Here is an 18,216-nt window from a genome sequence, read left to right on the forward strand (position 1 = left end):
CACGGAGAGAGAGAACCGACAGAAGGAGTAAGAGGAGAGGACGAGACGCAAGGTAAAGAGAGCCGAGATGAAAGAGGGAAAAGAGGACGTGCAGGCGACATGTGAGTTTAGTGAGGATGTTGTTTTTTTAATTGTTCGGATGGCAGCAAATAATCACACGTTGTCCTCTGGGGTCAAAACTGACCCCGTCTGGTTTGACTTATTTAAAGAATATAAAGTGGATACTTCACTACATTCTGTGTTACACCGTAACAACTTAATTCCAACATTAAAACAATGTCTTTATTCCATTTGAAATCTAAGGCCAATAAGACCCCATTTACATGCATTTAACTTGTTTTTGAGTAAAAATTATAAATTTTTCTGACTAGTTAACGATTAGGGTCACGTGTGTTGATAGATCAGACTGGTATGTGTCAAAGTTTAGTGAGGATGCTGTTTTTAAACTACTTTTAATCACACCTGTTGACCTCCCCGGCTCAAAAACGACCCCATCTGGTTTGACTGTTTATAAAGTATAAATTATCACCCACCTTTGTTTCAATTTCTTTGCCAACTTTATTCCAACTCATTACCTGACCTTTTGACCTTGCGTCTTATTAGTACTTAATAAAAATGTTGTGAACCCCTTGAATAGCATTTCATGTAAAAGTGTTTACTTTATGAAGTGATATTTTTCCCTGATGGACTCGGCAACTGTTTTAACAAGACCTGAAGACCAGAACTCAGACAAGTTAACATTGAATAATCTTTATGAGAAATTATGAACAGTACAAAAGATCCATATTGTGACATTACATGTCATTTAGCTGACGCTTTTATCCAAAGTGACTTACAATCATGTTACATTCATACACTGTAGACACAGCTACAGGGAACAATTCAGGGTTAAGTGTCTTGCTCAAGGACACATCGACTAGGGCGGGGATTGAACCACCAAGCCCTGATTGAAAGACAGACCTGCTAACCACTGACCCACAGTCGCCCCGTGACAGTTTGAAGATTGTGATTGTTCTGGAAGTATCATAGTTGGGTTTCCATGGTAGCAGTCAGCACACTCACAATGATACAATAGGATTTGTGACTTGAAAGGCAATAGAAAATCCTATTTTCCTGCATAACTTCAGAACTAAAAATGAAATGTCAACTAGAAAACAATGTTAACCATTAGCAGGTAGGTTCTGCGTTGTCTTCTCTGAGTGATGGAGGGTCTCAGACAAGTTACATGTGGAGTATGTTGTACAGCAGTCTTTTAAATCTTCTTTGATGCCTTTAAAAATGTGAACACACCTTCAGTAAACAAAAAAATTCCTAAGTTCAAAAATATTGCACATGCATATTTTAAAGTTAGCAGCCTTTCTTTTTACCTGTCTGGCTGACTCCAGCAGGGCTGCTGCCTCGGCCGGGCCCGTCTGCTGCACCATCCTGTAGAGAGCACCCTCTTTGTTCTGCAGCAGGGTGAAGGGGCGGTCTAACTCCTGGATGGTACCACCGTCCAGGACCTTAAAGCAGGATAGGGTAAGGAGGACGACGACAACAACAACCACCATCGTTCATTGTCTCAGCATCGGTGCATATAGTTCAGTGCTTTGACAACACAATCAGTAAGTTACTGTAATGCTGCTTCACAAAACCGACATCAGTAAATTATTGTCTAAAAAGACTATATGCGAGAAAACCAAAATATAGTACAAAGTGCTGGAGAAATAAATATCTTTAGAAATATAGAATAATTTCAAGTTAACCTAAATCTTAAATAATGGTTTTAAAATATTTGTTCTAAAAAATGTATTCCATTCTTTAGCTTCCAACTCGTATGATAATCATGTCCATCCGGCTGTAGAATAATGAGCAGCACCATGAAGTGCATAAACCACTGGTTAAATGATCTGTACTCGTATAGCACTTCATCATCCACACACTGATGGTGGGGTAAGCCCACCTACACTAGGTAACAAGACACTAGGTAATACACTAGGTAGGTAAGACACTAGGTGACTTGTATATTACTCCAGTGTTTGCTTTGTTCAAACTGCTAACATTTTAATGTAGATAGAATTATTTAAAACAAGTACAATACATCCACAGCACTTTTAGAAGTTGAATCAAATAAATGTGTTTAGTGTGGAAGATGCAGAGCTAGCAAGCCAACAGTAGAATAATATTTGGTATCAAGTGATCAAGAAAATGGGTTAAGTGTCCAGTGCTTACCATCCTAAGTGCTCAGCAACAAAAGGAGGCTGCAGGATACGAGAATGTAATGTATTTAAACACACGGCTAGAAATCAAGCTTAAAGATGCATAACTCGAGATTGAGAGCTTTTCAAATGCCTCTTAACGGCTCTCAACATGGCGACCTTGCAGCTAATGGTGCTAACAATGTTTAGCTGATGGAGAATCGGAGGGTGGAGGAGCTCAGCTTCAGGATTAGGTCCAGCTCACCAGACCCAATAATACAAGCTTACACCATGAACACATGTCTAAAACAGATGAATTATGTATCAGACGTATGATTTTAACCAAGTCAACCTAATGCAAACATCTGGACTGTAATCCCTGTGCTCTAAATTAAACTATATTCACAATACTCTTTCCTAGAATCCATGAGTAAGAGGCCTCACCAGTATCCTGTCGCTGTCTACGATGGTGTTGAGGCGATGAGCGATAGTGAGCACGGTGCATTTGTTGAACTTGTCCCGTATGGTTTTCTGGATCAGCGCATCTGTCCTGTGAGGAGCACAAGTAAAAAGAATAAAGTCTTTGATGCCGAGTACCATCATGCATTTATTTGCCGTCTCAGCAGTACCTGGGGTCCACGTTGGCCGTGGCCTCGTCGATCACCAGGATGCGGTTCTTCCTCAGGATGGCTCTGGCCAGACACACCAGCTGCCTCTGGCCCGTGCTGAAGTTGGAGCCCGACTCGGCCAGAACCGTCTCCAACCCCCCCGGCAGCTCCTCCAGCAAAGACTTCAGCTGCACCTGGGGGAACACGGAGGAGTGTTTGCCTGACGCACTCCACAACGAGAGATACAAACTCAACTCTTGTGAGCCGAGTGGACGCTTACCTCCTCCAGAGCCTTCCACAGGTCTTCATCACTGTGCTGGTTGAAAGGGTCCAAGTTCTTCCTCATGGAGCCTGTAAACAGCACCGGGTCCTGGAGAACAGAGGAGCGCCGGGTTAGATTCAGCACAAGCACACGCCGGGTATTTAAAAAGGGACAGTTCACATCTAAATCAAAAATAGACATTTATGTCTTTCTTGTTGTGCAATTTATCAATCTAGATGGTTTTGGTGCGAGTTGCAAAATGTCGATAATGTTCTGGTCTCTTCAGTCTCATGTTGTGACAGCATGTGATGGAAAGATGAATGGCGACCTCACTGGAGGTTCGCTTCGTGGTGCTGGTGAACCAGCAGTATCGAGTACAGGACACGGTTGGCGAGTGTGGTCCAGCAGACAGGAAGTGAACGAGGCGAGCGGCTGTTCACCTGAGGAATGATGGACATCTTCTGGCGCAGGTCGTGGAGGCCGATCTCAGAGGTCAGAACACCGTCGATGTAGATCTTACCCTGAGGCTCGGACAGGCGGAACAGAGCCGAGACCAGAGAGCTTTTCCCAGCACCCGTTCTACCCACGATGCCAACCTGACACAGGAAGGAACTTTGTAAACCGCGTGCGTTGAAAAAGTAGACTCTGCATGTAGACCAACCAAGATGGCTCACCTTCTCATTGGGTTGGAAGGTGGCGCTGATGCCTTTGAGGACCAGTGGTCCATCACTGCTGTAGGAGAAGCTGACCTGGTCAAAGGTCACCAGGCCTTTGTTGGGCCAATTGGGAGGAGGCTGCTTTTGGGTTTCCCATGGTGCTTCACTCTCCAGTTCAGTGTACTCCACCACTCTCTCCACTGACGTCATCTGAAGAGAGAAGAGATTCTTGACGATGAGCTCATTATGCCTCTTCGTGGCCTAACCCCTCCAGTCAACTGAGTAGATGTTAGCATCAACACTTTTTACGAAAAAACAACAATCTCAACCAATTGTTAAGTGTTCTCACCATGTTCTCCACCTCTGCACTTTGCCTCACCGTCCACTGGAAGTTTCCTACCAGTGTCACAACATAGGTCAGCACCAGGCCCACCTCTCCAGCCTTCAGCCCTAATAAACAGATTTCTTTGTTGTATTAGAGCTTGATCCAATTGATAAAGACACCACAAATAACGCTGATGCAAAGCCTTTTTCACCATCAAGGGACCACGCAGGGGATGGGACATATTGAGAAGACATCCGAGGTTGTGACATTAGGTCGGATTAGTCAAAATCTACTCATTTGTACAGCTTGGTTTGATGTTCACGTCTTGTGTGTGCACGTGGTTCCTCACCATCTCGGAGTAGGATGCAGCCAAATATTGACATGGCGATAAGTACGGCGCAAATGCTGTCGAGGTGGAGTGCAAACCAGCGGGAGGTCATCAGGAACAAAAACCAGGCCTCTGGCACCAGAGAGACAGAACTGGCATTTTAGAGAAAGACCTTCGAGAGTTCCAATGCTGAGAGACTATAAGGAGTAATTACATGTTCCTTTGCCAATGGCATTACAACCATAACTATGCTTGGAAAGTCAAAATATGTTAACATGATAATAACAATATTAGGTAATAATTTAACCTGAGTGCAGGTCCTGATGAGCGTCGAAGGCTTTTTTTAACCTGTCCTCGGCTCTGAGGGCTCGGATGGTCCACAGGCCCTGAAGAGACGAGGACAGGTGGGAGAACACCGGACTCCGAGCTGCAGGGACGATAACAAAGACAGGGGGAAGATCACTCATCGGGATCGGATTTCCTCGCCTTCTATATCTAAAAAGCCCACTGCTAATCAATCTCATGCACCCGGTGTAATGAGGGCAAGAAGCTGTGAACATACTCGTAGATTCAAGGCGTTTGACATCTCGTGACGTGCGGAGGTAGAAACGCCTCAAGTACAAGAAGACAACAAGCAGCGGAATGACGGGGATGAGGATGAGAGGGATGACTGAGGCAGCGACCGCAACCACGGCAACATTCTGTAAAAATAACTTTACAACAACACGCATACAATTAGATAAGATCTCATAAAGAGTCGGTCGACTGCATAAAGGTTTGAAAGTGGAGATTAAATACAAGTCAGTGCGTGTACGGCTGTCCGAATGAAACGGTGATCATGTCTCACTTGATAGAAGTCCACAAACGTGATGGGCAACATGGAGTCAATCTGGCTGATGTCTTTGGAAAACCTGTTGAGAATTCTTCCTGCAAAGTAAGTGAGAGAAACAATGGCTACTTTTGAGTTCCTCTTGAGCACTAATTGGATGTAAACCCAGCAACAAGAGGTTCTACCTAGTGAACAATGTCACACAACCTAAACAGGACCTCGGCTTGATTTCTAAGCGTTAGTGCCCAACACCTTCTAAAACAAAGAGTGTACTTTGTACACATGAGCGTGCTCACCGATGGGGTTGACGTCAAAGAAGTGAACAGGCGTGCGAAGGACAGCGCTGAACATGTTGTTATGCAGCGCCTGAGCTGATCTCACCAACCCACGGAAGATCACCAGACTCCTGGCGTAGCCGAAGACCACCGCTGCTGCTGTCAGACCTCGGAGCACAAACAACAGGACTACTTTGGATCATACCTTCACGATTTGTGTCATTTCCAAATAATCCCTGTAACATGACTAATAAACACCACCGACAACATGCGTGCTGGTGAACATAGGAATGGAAGGCTTACCTGAATAAATCCCAAGGTAGAAATTGAGATTGAGCTCTTGATGTGAGCGAGTAGCATTGATGCCGGTTTTAAAGCTACCAGGCCCAGCTGTGCTATTAAAGAACTCCTCTCTTGCCCTGTCAGACAACCACAGAAGCAAACCAGTCAGACCAGTCGCACAGCAGAAGATTCAAGAACAAACAGGATCTATAAGTCAGCACACGCAGTTAGAAGTTTGATCAAATACTCACCAGTAGACCAGCCACCAGTCCTGCAGAATATATGCAACCTATGAATGCAAACAAAGTTCGATAAGCTGGGTGTAGAACATGACTCAGTGTAGATGTGAATTACGTTATTTCCTTGAGACATTCTTGTTTCTAACGGATTTCCACTGTATGAGAAACAGCAGCTAAGAAGAGACCCTTAAAAACCAGGAGACGGCTTCCAGTACTGTTATAAATACTTCAATAATTAATACTGTGTTCACACTGCAATCCACAAATGAAAGGCTAAAAGTCATTAGGGTTAGGGTGTCGTGGCCTACCTCAGCCATGACGCTGAGCACAACTATAGCCATCAACACCAGAGGGTTACAGCCTGCAGAGAAGTACTTGAGATAAACGTGGCCGCTGACATTTCCTTCAGCGCGAGTCTCCTCTGCCACGGAACGAACCGTTTCCACCTGCGAAACACGTCAATATTGATCCAACAGCAGGCTAACACTCGAGTAATATAAGGCTTATTCTAACTCAAGCTGAGGTGTATGAATGGACCGGGCTAGAAGTAAACAGTAAGGGTAAATAAACGCATCTTAAAGAAAATATTATAAACTATATTTGTCCTGACTTCACTAACAAGAAGATCAGACTATAATCTGAATGTACCTACCGGAAGCGGGTCAGTCCGGTGGCCTTCTGGTGGCAGGAGGCTGCAGTCAGAGCTGTGCGAGTGGTTGGTCCTCTGGCTGAGTAAAGACACCTGGTCTGAGTCAGCTGGTCCAGACCGTTGCTTCTGCTCCTCATTGGTTTTCTGCAGGGACTCGACGTCGAGGCCAGAGAGCTGCAGCTCATTGTAGGTACCCTGGGCCATGATGTGACCCTGGGAGACCCAAAGAGAACCAATCCACGCCGGTTTATACACGGGGGTCATTGAACAGAGACGTCACAGAGCCAGAGTAGAGGGGTCGCGTTTCACGATTTCAAATCGTTCATTTTTCTTTTAGAAAAAAAAGAAACTTGAATATTCTGTGAGATAAACAAACAAAAAATGGTGGATGTGCATTTGTGTTTTTGAGCGTCAGGAACTAGAATATGGACATAAGCATGGGTATCACATGTTCCTCACTAACGTGTGTGTGGCACTTCCTGTTTACCGGTGGCGTCTGTCCAACCTTGCAAAAGTTAAGCGACATGGTTGCTTGGCAACCACTATAATTACAGTGAATATTCAAGTTTCCTTTCTTGAAAATGTATGGTATTTTATATGAACTACTTACAATGGCCATAATACACCATTTTAACCCCCGTCTAAAATGTCTAAAGGAAGAAGAAACAGAAGGGATTCAGACGAAAACGGTGACTAAATTTAAAATAAACTAATTTAGACACAACACCACAAATATCGGAAGCCCTTTACTAGCTGGCCTACGTGAGGTCTTGTTGGAAATCTCCATTGAAATATTTTGCTCTCCAGGAGCACCGACCTCATTCAGGACCACAATCTGGTCGGCTGCCTTCAGGTACTGCAGCTGGTGGGTGACCAGGATCCGAGACTTGTTCTTCAGGAGCCCACAGATGCACCTGATTCACAGACATTTGTGTTGAGACACTTCCAGAAAAGTCTTGTACTTCAAAAGTATAAATACATACAGTAGAACATACTGACGTTCTTGTAACTCAGTGGTTCTCAAACTTGTTCTGTCACGATGTTCATGTCCCAACAAAATTATAACAAAATGGTCCATACTGAATTTTTATTTAAAAAACAACTTTTTGCCTTTTCGAAAAAAAAAGAGTAAAGAAAATTGAAATCAAAACCAGATTGCTCCATCAGACAAAAACAAATAAATTGCGCAATCACTGTCAGAACAATGCAAATACAGTTCCATCCGTGCAAAAAATTACTAATATTTGGCAAAATAAATAGCTTATTGTTAATTAATCTGTTTTGCGCTGAATATCTTTTCAAGATAACGATAAAGTGCAACCTGTGAAAAACTTTTTTTTTAGAACAGCCTCGATACGGCCGCTCTCAATTCATATTCAATGTTGAGCTTAGATCTGTATTTTGTTCTGAGAGACGCAGAGAAGCTGATCTCACAGAGGTAACGTAAACATTTACACAAAAGTACAGGCATTTTCTTTATTAATGATTTAGTTTTATGTCCGTGTACTTTTGTAATATGTGAAGTTCTCAATAAAGTTCTTGAAATAAAATAAATCAGCATTTTCCCCTGCGCACCCCCTGTAATACCACTTCGCCCCACTAGAGGTGGTTTGAGGAATACTGTAGTAACTTTAAGGTGCCACCATGTAGCCCCCCCCCCCCCCACCCCCCCCCCCCCCCCCCCTTCATGCATGTAATTGAAACACAAGCATGAAGAATAGATATTTAGGACACACTATGTCCTTTGTGGCTGTCACTCACTTTTCAAAGAGGTGTCTCCCGACCTCGGCATCCACAGCACTTAAAGGGTCATCTAGGAGGTAGATGTCTGCGTCCTGGTACACAGCCCTGAAGAGAGAAAGAGAGACACACACACACACACACACACACACACACACACACAATGAAAATGACTTACACTTGACAAACAGCCTCGTCCCTGTACACCACCAGCTGCTCCTGAAGTTTGCAGATGACACCACCCTCATTGGACCATTAAATACATTTACACCCCTCCCCCCCAGACAACTGGACACTTTAAACAGACACTTAACACTTTCACACATACTCTTAGATTCTTTGTTTGTTTATCAAATAATATTGTAACTTTCCGTATTTATATATTTTTGATATTGTACTGCGTTTATCATCATGCACCAATCAGGTGAAATTCCTTGTATGTACCTCGCCAGGTTGACCCGGGCCCTCTGTCCCCCGCTGAGTGTGGCCCCTCTGTCCCCGATCAGAGTCAGGTCTCCGTCTGGGAGCAGCTCCAGGTCCTGCACTCAAAGACAATGAAGTTTTCGTACACATACAACATGTCATATATATATGAACAAGTCCGACTCGCTCCTATTGACGAGGCAAAGCACAAACCCAGTCAGTGGGTTACAGACACCGAGCACCTCCAACATGGCCACAGGAGGGTGACATCTCACCCTCTTCAGAGCGCAGGCTTGGAGGACTCTCTCATACTTCTGGGGGTCGAGCTCTCTCCCAAACAGGATGTTACTGCGGATGGTTCCAGGAAACACCCAGGGCTGCTGGGCGGCGTATGTCAGCTGACCTGTGACCTTCAGGATTCCCGTGTCGTGGGGCAGCTCTCCCAGGATGGCGCTCAGCAGAGACGACTGGGGGGGAGGGGGGGACACGGATTTTATGGACATGTGTGACTGAGGTGAATAAAAGCGTTGATATGTTGCTGCTCAGAAGCCGGAGCTAAAAGATGTTTGACCTTTCCAGCTCCCACTGGGCCAATCACAGTCAGAAGTTGGTGCGACTTCATTGTAATAGAGATGTTCTCCAGCGATGGAGCGTCCAAACTCTGACAAGAAACAGAAAGAACTCTCACTTGGAGAAACAAAAAAGCCATGAAGCAATTCTTCCATTTCATTATATGTCTGGCCTTTGAACACATTGTGTAAAAAAACAAAACAAGACTAAGACACTCATGTCCCGTAATACATATCACATTAGAATATTCACCTTATCCCAGTAGCAGGTCAACTTCTCAATCTCAACAGAGTTTTCCCTTTTTTCCTCCAGAAGAAGCGCACTCTTCTTTCCCCCTATCTCATCCAGTAGGAGAAAACCCTGTAAGAGCAATATTTAGTTGCATGTTTACACTTTAAATCAGACGTGTGTCTAACTTGAATGTTACAACGGTGACCTCATCATTTGGTATCGTAAGAAATGCACGTAAGTCGCAGACTGCCGTCACTCGACTCAAACTTTTGAGAGTTATTGAGTGGAGACGCACAGTTTTGTTATGCGGATTGAATTATGACACTAATTGTGGACTTTTGAGCACGTCGAGGCAGAGGGCCAGAAACACGTGTTTGTTTTTTTTAAACTATCAACTCTTGACATTTTGACATTCACGTTGTTAAAATGTAGGTTTTCTGGAGTGGAACATGGGATTGAAAATGGTGAAACTAGTTTCTTTTAATCGTCTGTAATTCTCAGAAACATGAAGAGAAAATGTTAAGTCGTTTTTTTTATGGTGGCCAGAAACAGGTGTTTTCTTTTAACAGTGAATGTCAAAATGTCAAGAGTTGATAGCTATCAACTCTTGACATTTTGACATTCACGTTGTTAAAACAAGAGTCCCGGAAGGTCCTAAAAGAAGGTCCGAAAACAACGACATGTGTAACCGAGTTATGACCTTTGCTGTCTTTGCAGGAGTTATCTAGAAAGGTCACAGGGTGCTGTGATGGGAATGTTATATTGTATGTTATCTTTCTATTTGTGAAATGGCTTAGAGACCTCTGTATGCAAATCATCTTCTCTCCTGCAGAAGGACACAGCAGAGAGCATCCCGTCCACCGTACCAGGTTTCAAGTAGTTTAGGACTTATATATTTTCAAGGGTTATATTCATGTAAAAAAGGTATGTTTTACAGAATTAAAGATTCACACTACGATGTATGTGTGGATAAAATGAAAAGACCAATGAGCTCATTAACTATCCTAGAAATAGCGAGCTAAATAACTGAACGTCAACTTTTACTACAATAAGCAAATAACGGCAACAAATATACGACAGAACCACCTCAATCCTCCGGATGCTGACCGCCGTCTCCGACAGCTTCTCGACGGCAAGTGGGAAGAACAGGGTGACCGTGAGCTTGATGGTACCGTAGAGGGAAACCGTGACAAACACACGGCTGGCGGTGAGGGCGTTGCCCAGGAGAACGTAGGTGGTGAAGGTGACGAAGACGATGATCTTGCTGCTGGCGAAGAAGGAGGCCATGTTGAGCCCTCGTAGGTAGGAGCTCTTCAGTATCTGACTGATCTCTTTCCTGGGGAGAGAGGACGACAGGTGGGGAGGACTGGGCTCGGTGGCTCAAAGTGTCAGATGGTGTCCGATCTGAAATAGTGCACGTGAGGACAATTAATGGGTGTTAAGTGATGCATAACCACCATTGTTATGATAAGTCAGTTAGGGTGTACTACAACCTTAATGTTTGGCCTTTCTAGGGTACAGATATGAGATGAAGCATCTCGAATAGGTTGCACACGCTATTCCTGAATCCTTTCCTATGTAAACACCTTAATGTACTGGTTGATGTACTGGTTGATGTACTGGTTGATGTACTGGTTGATGTACTGGTTGATGTACTGGTTGATGTACTGGTTGATGTACTGGTTGCAGCGTTTTACTTCAAGGAACTGTGGGGAACTTTTAACTGATAATGAAACCGTGTTTCAGCAAGATTTCCCGCTCATGTTCAAAACTTTCTGCACATCCCACATACGAGTTTAGAATTCATTTGTAATATTTTCTGGACAGAAAAATTGTAATTGAATGAGGACAAAGTAAAGCAATAAAAAAAAAAAAAGAGCTACCCTGCAGCCTGTTGCGCAATACGTTATTGCTCTGTTGACGGTAGTTTCCCCATTCAGACCTGAGAAACTTTGTTAACGTACGCTGTGATGAAATAACTGCTGAGCTTAACTGTGACCGAGGGTTTGTTGTTTAAAATAATGATAGAAGCCAGAGTTCAGTTCAGTTGCACTCAGAGCAAATATTATTTATGTAATGTGTTTTGTGCAAGGTCTCGATACTAATTGCATAAGACGGAAATTATGAAAAAACAAGATAATCAGAAGAAAATAATGCTAAATCAAATATCTGCGATTTTACTAGTAATAGAGAAATAGTTGTATGTTGGCCTTATACAACAACCGCTGCCAAATTGATATAAGTAAAGGTATTCTCTTAAGAATTATTGGGGTGTAGAGTTTGTCATCCAAAAAATGTAATTGACTCGCAGTGAGTCTGCTATATTTAAGTCAGATCCACTTTGATGTGGCAGGCGAGAGGTTTAAGTTCTCAAACAACGAGAAAGGGGTTCATGACGTCAGCCGGCAGAATTGATTGGTTCCTAGACAGGCACTCAAAAAAACCCTTGCATATTTGTATTATAGCTGTTTTTTTGTTTTGTTTTCCACAGATTGGTAAAAAAAAGAGTGCCTGTGTAAAAGTCTTGGGCGTTACAGGGCTAAGTGTTGGATAATGGATGTGGGGTGGTAAGATATCCTCATTTACACATTAACTCCTTTCTAAGAAAAGGTTTTGGACAACAAGTCATTCATCCGATGAGCGGCGTTTAACAAGTTGTGGAGCAACAGCTCATCAGATCTGAGCAGAATGTTACTGGTTTCTCAGTTTTTACCAGATAAGATAAAGGTGAGCTTTATTCACATGCTCCGTGCGTGTCTGCGTGCGTGCGTGTCTGCGTGTCTGGCTGCGTGCGTGTCTGCGTGCGTGCGTGTCTGCGTGTCTGCGTGTCTGGCTGCGTGCGTGTCTGCGTGTCTGGCTGCGTGCGTGTCTGCTGAGAGTCCCCTGATCCAAATGGATGTTTTGAAAGGAGTTAATGTGTTCATGAGTAGGTGAGACTATCATTTATTGTCCAACACTGTAACTGTGTCACGTTTCTTCTGTGATAAAAACAAAAAACAGCCCACAGAAACCAGAAAACGATTCAGCAGGTTTGGGCTCGTCAGAGTGAATTATTCTTACGTCTGAACACCACTTAAAACCCACAGAAGAGATTAGAGCTTCACTTCCCCGTCGCATCATGTGAAGCCAAAATGGAAACCGGTGTGTTGGCCACCATAAAGAAACTCCACATACTTAATATTTTCTCTTCATGTGTCTGAGAATTACAGCCGATTAAAAGAAACTAGTTCCGCCATTTTCAATCCAGAAAACTTAAATTTTGATCACACTTCTATAAGAGTGGTAGCCCTAACATGAGATGAAGATGGCATATAATGAGTACAGATTGGGTTTGGCATATAGTATATTTAACCGATTCACAAATGTATTTTCCAGTCAGCGGACGGTGGAAAAATGAATGTTGAAACATGTGGACCCATATGTCACAGTGGTCCCAGTAAAAATGAATAACCTAAAATCCCACGAACAACATTTACAGAAAAAATTCATTTTCCATCCATACCTTCTGACTTCAGTAACCAGCGATGAGAAGGGTTTCTCCCAGGCGTACATCTTGATAATCCTGATGCCGGACACCACTTCGTTCATGATGCGGATTCTATTGTCAGTCAGGACCGCCGTTTTGCTCCTGCAACATAATTATAAAATGACATGAATTAGGAAATGTCCAAATAAAACAATGGGCATAATTAAAGTCATTATTATTGGAACCTTCTTGGGTTACGTTGTTCCCTACCTGAAGATGCCAAAGAGCTTTCCAAACCAGGTCTGAACCGGCATCATGAGGGCAATGATGGCCACACCTGCCAGACATGACAGGCCGATCTCGTACCAGAGGAAAAGGATAATCACCATCGCCTGAAGAGGTCCCACCCACAGGTAGTGCAGGTTGAGTGTGATCTATAGAGAAAAGTGATCATCGTGAGTTTTTGGATCATCTGCGCCGGTGTTTGAGGACCAACTTGCTTCACGTTACCTCATCAAAACGATTGACGTCATTTGAAAGGAGGTTGACAATTTGCCCGGTGGTTGTGTGCACCATGGATTCACTGCCGAGGCCAAGAGCCTGGCGAGAGACATTTCACCCGTCTGGTTAGCATCGAAAATATTTGCAGCATGTTTCTAGAAGGTACGATAGTCTGAAAGAAATAAAAAAATCTGCAAAATTGTCGCTGACCTTCCTGTAGATCATGTGACACAAGGCCACTCTGATCTTCATGCCTATTCTCTGGACGCGGTAGTAGTAGAGGTGTTGGAGGATAGTCAGGCCGAAGGTGGAGAGGGACATTGCAGCAGCGTAACTATACACCATGTGAAGACTCCTCTGGTCGTCTGGGTCATAATTCTCAAAGTACATGATTACTTTCCCCAGAAGAAGTGGCTGGATCACTTTAAGCGCCTCCTTTATTTAAAAAAAGAAACGCATTGCGGACAGTTAGTCGTTTTTTTCCTTCTTTTTAGCAATCACAAAACAGTTCCACAACAGCAGCTGACGAAGAAACCTGATCACTTAATTGCAGAGATTGTACAATATGAGACATCTAAATAAAATCATCTGGAACTGGTTTCATGTAAAGGCCCTTTTAGTTACTATGCTCCACAACTGACAAAATATCTCTTTACCTCACACATGCAAAGGACTAGAGGTTGAACTTATTTTAGGATAAATACCTTTGGGTATACCAACCTACTTCTTAGTAATTGAAGACGTGGAGGAGTCTTTAGAAAGCCAGAACGTACCAGTGAAAATGTAAAAATCCCAGCCGCAGCGTACGACTTCCCATAGCACTTGATGAGAACTCTGGAGAGTTTGGGCTTCTTGAGTTCTTTTGTGGCCTTTCTAACTTCCAATTCCCAAAATCTGCAAACAAAGCACAAAGCCTATTCACTCTGCACTGGAACTTAGTGCCCGTTAAACCATAACTCCTTTAACAATGTTGGTGTTAGTGTAAAAACTCCTTTGGGAGTCATAAGAATGCATCCCAGTAACATAGTACCTGTGGAGTTCCTCTCCCAGTATTTCAGACCGATCCTCTGGAAGAACGCTGTACATGTCACTTTCCTCCAGCCTCCGCTTGTGGCCCAGGTACAGCAACGGGGTCAACCAGCTGAAACCGGTATTAACATAGTTAGAAAGCAGAGAAGATTGATGTCACTCAAACAGAATACGACTCATACACCGGTATTATTATTGTTTGTTCTTCTTACTGCTAGTGTGACCAATGTAGAGGCGAGTATCTTGCTCTTCCTGCATATAGGTGGTGCAGATTGGACTGGACTAGCATGTGGAGGAGGACGTGGCCTCGAGTCTGAGACTGGAGTTGCACTTAAGGCACACACCTCAAGACTTGTCCTCAAAACACTTTAGACTCGAGTCTGACTCGAGGAAGTGGGACTCGTGAACCATCATGCATCATCACATCAATACTCCGGTACTGTCTCACTCTCTCTTTCTCTGCGCTGCCCACATAGCCCCGCCTCCTCTGACCCACTCAGTGCTGTCTGTCTGTCCACTCGTCCGGTTCGCTCCGGTTGAGTACGATCACATTCGGGGTCGTTCTTGTCATGTTATAGCCTTTGTTGAGAGATGGTAGAAAAGTATGAAAGTAGAAAAGTATAACTACCTTAACTTTTTTTTCCTTTTTAGTATAACCATTAAACAAATAAACTGTTTTAATTTAATTATAGTTAATAATTATAGTTTGGGATTAACCATGTAAGCATAAGACGCTATATATGTGCTATATGTTGTTTAAACTTTCCTGTATAGTGGTTGTGGTCTCTCATGTGTAAGAGCAGTGTTTCCCTTACCATTATATTAGGGGGATTTCTGTATCGTGCACACAGGTGAGCACCTAGACACGTGCACACACACAGGTGAGCACACTCTAACCAGCGGACAGAGAGCGTCGAAAGATGTTGCGTGAAAACCACTGCCATGATATACACAGAGTGATGTGTGCACAGTGTTTGTGTTTCTGTAAATGCTTGATAAACTGTCACATTATAGATAAACAATGTGCTGTCTTAACGGATGGATGAATGTGATGAAAAATGTGCTGAAAAAAGTTTAGTAGCTACACCCGACTATGAATTCCAGAAGGTGTTAGTGTGTGAACCTCTGTTCACGCTACACCTTCCGTGTTTCCCTTAAATGACTTGAGACGGCCCGCTACGGTTTCATAACGAACAGAAATATTTCTATACTTCAATCTCGGCGGATTAGGGACAAAGGTGGATTGTGGCACAAGCTAATGATAATCCAACACATGCTCCAAAACCCTGAAGGAGCCTACAGAAGTGCGGACAGCCATCAGCACTGTTCTCACTCAACATTTACGACTTCACCTCAGGAGACCGGTCGACTAAAGTCCGGAAATTTGCAGACAACATAACAGTGTGCGCTCCTAAAACCGTGGAGATGACAATGGACTTCAGGAGGAGCCCCCGTAAACATATGTTCTTATTCAACTGTTTTCCAACCCCTGGTATGTAAATAGCTTGTATAATTAGTGCTTTTCTAGTCTACAGCCACTCAACACTCAGATTGAACTAACCATTCACACACTGCAGGTTCAGCTACAAGAGCAACTTGGGAATAAGTGTTTTGCCCATGGAGACATCTACATGGACCGGCGGACCCAGGGATCGAGCTGCCGAACCTCCGATTGAAGGACAACCTGCTCCTCCATTGCGCCACAGACACATACCTGGCTACCTGCCTGATTCTGATGTTTGAAGTTGTTTTTTGTTTATTACTGTGGACCAAGTATAAAATGTGAATAAAGTTAAGTGACTTTGTACATGTAAGGTCGAACAGCAACAGGTGCTATGGGGTTTCCCTGACCGGATATCATCACAGTCTGCAGGACACCAGGTGGAAGGAGGAAAGAGCAAGAAGGGGAGGGGCAAACATTCCATCAATAATTATCACTGCATAACTATGTAGCACTATCTTTCCAGGTCAGATCTCATAACCATTTGTGGGGTGGAGCTTTGGTCATTCTATTGAATTATTCCATTCCATGTTTCTGTTTTTTTGTTTCGACGTCACACTTGTTTTCTCTAAAAAGGAGATTGTAAAGGTTAATTTCCATTACTTTATCTCCTACTGTGCACCATTGTCATGCACAGGATTATTGTATGTAGGTGCGCATGTGAGTTAGAACTCATAGGCTTTACAGTTGAAACCCTGTTGCTACACACTTACTCTTCAAAAGATGATTTTGGAATGCAATAGGAAATCAACATGTTGCAGTTGCATTATTACTGTTTAACAAACTGGGACATAACTGTGTAGATTTGAGGTGGTAGAAGTTGTACCGGTTCTATATTTCACAGTAGTCCGGTACTCCGTAACACTAAAAGACATTCGTGGTGCAATCAAGTAGTCTTGGAATAATCGTAAAAATGAGACCCGACTGTCAAAGTGTATTTCCTAGTTAGTCGACCGACTCGTGCGACACATCTCGATCACCGGCATCACTTACCACATGAAGACCCGTGATAGAAACCCGGCAGTGGCCAGCGGGTTGCGTCTGGGGTCCTTTTGGTTCATACTCGCAGCCGCTTGGCATCAGTTTATGGAGTCGGTTGTCCGGATAGACCAGACTCCGCTCTCCTGACACACCAGCACACGCACAGACACACACACACGCACACACACGCACACACACGACATCATTACATGTGGAGTTAGATAGCATCCTGTAAAGAGGAGACTCGGCTCCACAAAAAGTGCCAAATGGAGGTTAAAGTAGGAATTATCTGAAACTTTGAGATGTCGCGTCTGGAGCGAGGAACTATGACGGTGCTTTAGTAGCCTGGGTGTTTCTATTATTATTATTAGCAATCGGTACAAATTATGAAATAATTGAGTTATTCTATATATTTATTGGGCTCTGTTGTCTTGAGTTGGACCACAGAGTTGTTCTTATAATTCACATGCTGGTGGAGCGCTTGATCTCCGACGCCTAAAAGACGTTATTAAGAACCGGCAGTAAACGGCACACTCCCAAGAGCTCCCGATAACGAGCAGCACGCGAATGCGGCATTTGTGCAACATGTTTCTCTTTTTTTCTTTTTTTTCAACGCCTATATTCAAACAGTGCGCATCACGTGGTGTTCCGTTCAGGCGGAATGTGTGGAATGTGGTCCAAAACCCCAATTAGTGCTCGCTCTCGGCACGGAACATTACCGGAACTGTCGGTGTGATAAAGTATTCAGTATCCCTGCACGGTGTTGACAACACAGGATGTGGTGCCTGGCCCAACATATGATGTCCACACGGTCACCGGAACGACACGCGCTAATACGTCAGTAAATAAAGGCATTCCTCAAACCAGTGCCACGTGGTGATGGTGAAAGACTTACTGTGTATGTAGTTACAGTTATGGTCAAGATGAATATTAGAACATTAAACAATTCGTTGATGCTGTAGTGATCCGTTTCCCATAAATAAAAAAAGGCCGGATACGGGTGCTACTTGCTTAGTTTAGACATGCGATTAGCGATGCAATGTGCAGTTTCCAACATATAAGGGAATTTATTCCTGATACTTGTCCATTTTAGAACACACAAAGATAACCACGTTATCTGTCATAGCGTATTTGTCTTCGCCAT

At 43.5% G+C, this 18,216-nt stretch overlaps 1 protein-coding gene across 4 annotated transcripts; it reads right to left on the reverse strand.

Moving 5' to 3' along the window:
• Window positions 1–886: 886 nt before the first annotated feature.
• On the reverse strand, window positions 887–17,857 carry LOC117746231 (multidrug resistance-associated protein 4-like). Of its 4 annotated transcripts, XM_034555240.1 has the most exons (32): window positions 17,792–17,857; window positions 17,085–17,215; window positions 14,592–14,702; window positions 14,335–14,455; window positions 13,772–13,996; window positions 13,571–13,660; window positions 13,331–13,494; window positions 13,097–13,222; window positions 10,681–10,930; window positions 9,616–9,723; window positions 9,365–9,454; window positions 9,069–9,260; window positions 8,815–8,909; window positions 8,392–8,478; window positions 7,448–7,544; window positions 6,634–6,843; window positions 6,290–6,427; window positions 5,994–6,031; window positions 5,764–5,879; window positions 5,482–5,628; window positions 5,204–5,283; window positions 4,919–5,069; window positions 4,664–4,783; window positions 4,378–4,488; window positions 4,053–4,153; window positions 3,722–3,913; window positions 3,488–3,643; window positions 3,066–3,155; window positions 2,807–2,979; window positions 2,622–2,727; window positions 1,368–1,502; window positions 887–1,270 (listed from the first exon to the last, which is right to left on the reverse strand). In XM_034555240.1, exons 2-32 carry the CDS (start codon window positions 17,150–17,152, stop codon window positions 1,253–1,255), a joined length of 3,906 nt encoding a protein of 1,301 aa, XP_034411131.1. In that variant the 5' UTR covers window positions 17,153–17,215; window positions 17,792–17,857; the 3' UTR covers window positions 887–1,252. The 4 variants fall into 4 exon arrangements, with proteins under 4 accessions (XP_034411131.1, XP_034411150.1, XP_034411120.1 ...); XM_034555259.1 differs by lacking the exon at window positions 17,792–17,857 and having other exon boundaries at window positions 4,053–4,099; window positions 17,085–17,784; XM_034555229.1 differs by lacking the exon at window positions 17,792–17,857 and having other exon boundaries at window positions 17,085–17,784.
• Window positions 17,858–18,216: the final 359 nt, after the last annotated feature.

Source organism: Cyclopterus lumpus, chromosome 2 (assembly GCF_009769545.1).
Source record: "Cyclopterus lumpus isolate fCycLum1 chromosome 2, fCycLum1.pri, whole genome shotgun sequence".
Taxonomy (NCBI): domain Eukaryota; kingdom Metazoa; phylum Chordata; class Actinopteri; order Perciformes; family Cyclopteridae; genus Cyclopterus; species Cyclopterus lumpus.

What these genes read in the sequence shown, in the direction of transcription:
- LOC117746231 (XM_034555240.1), bottom strand. Translation starts at nt 17,152, where the DNA reads ATGAACCAAAAGGACCCCAGACGCAACCCGCTGGCCACTGCCGGGTTT. An exon ending in GGGAGACACCTCTTTGAAAA is followed by an intron (nt 7,545 to 8,391) that starts GTGAGTGACAGC and finishes TCTGTGAATCAG; the next exon opens with GTGCATCTGTGGGCTCCTGA. An exon ending in TGCTCAGCGTCATGGCTGAG is followed by an intron (nt 6,032 to 6,289) that starts GTAGGCCACGAC and finishes TTGCATTCATAG; the next exon opens with GTTGCATATATTCTGCAGGA.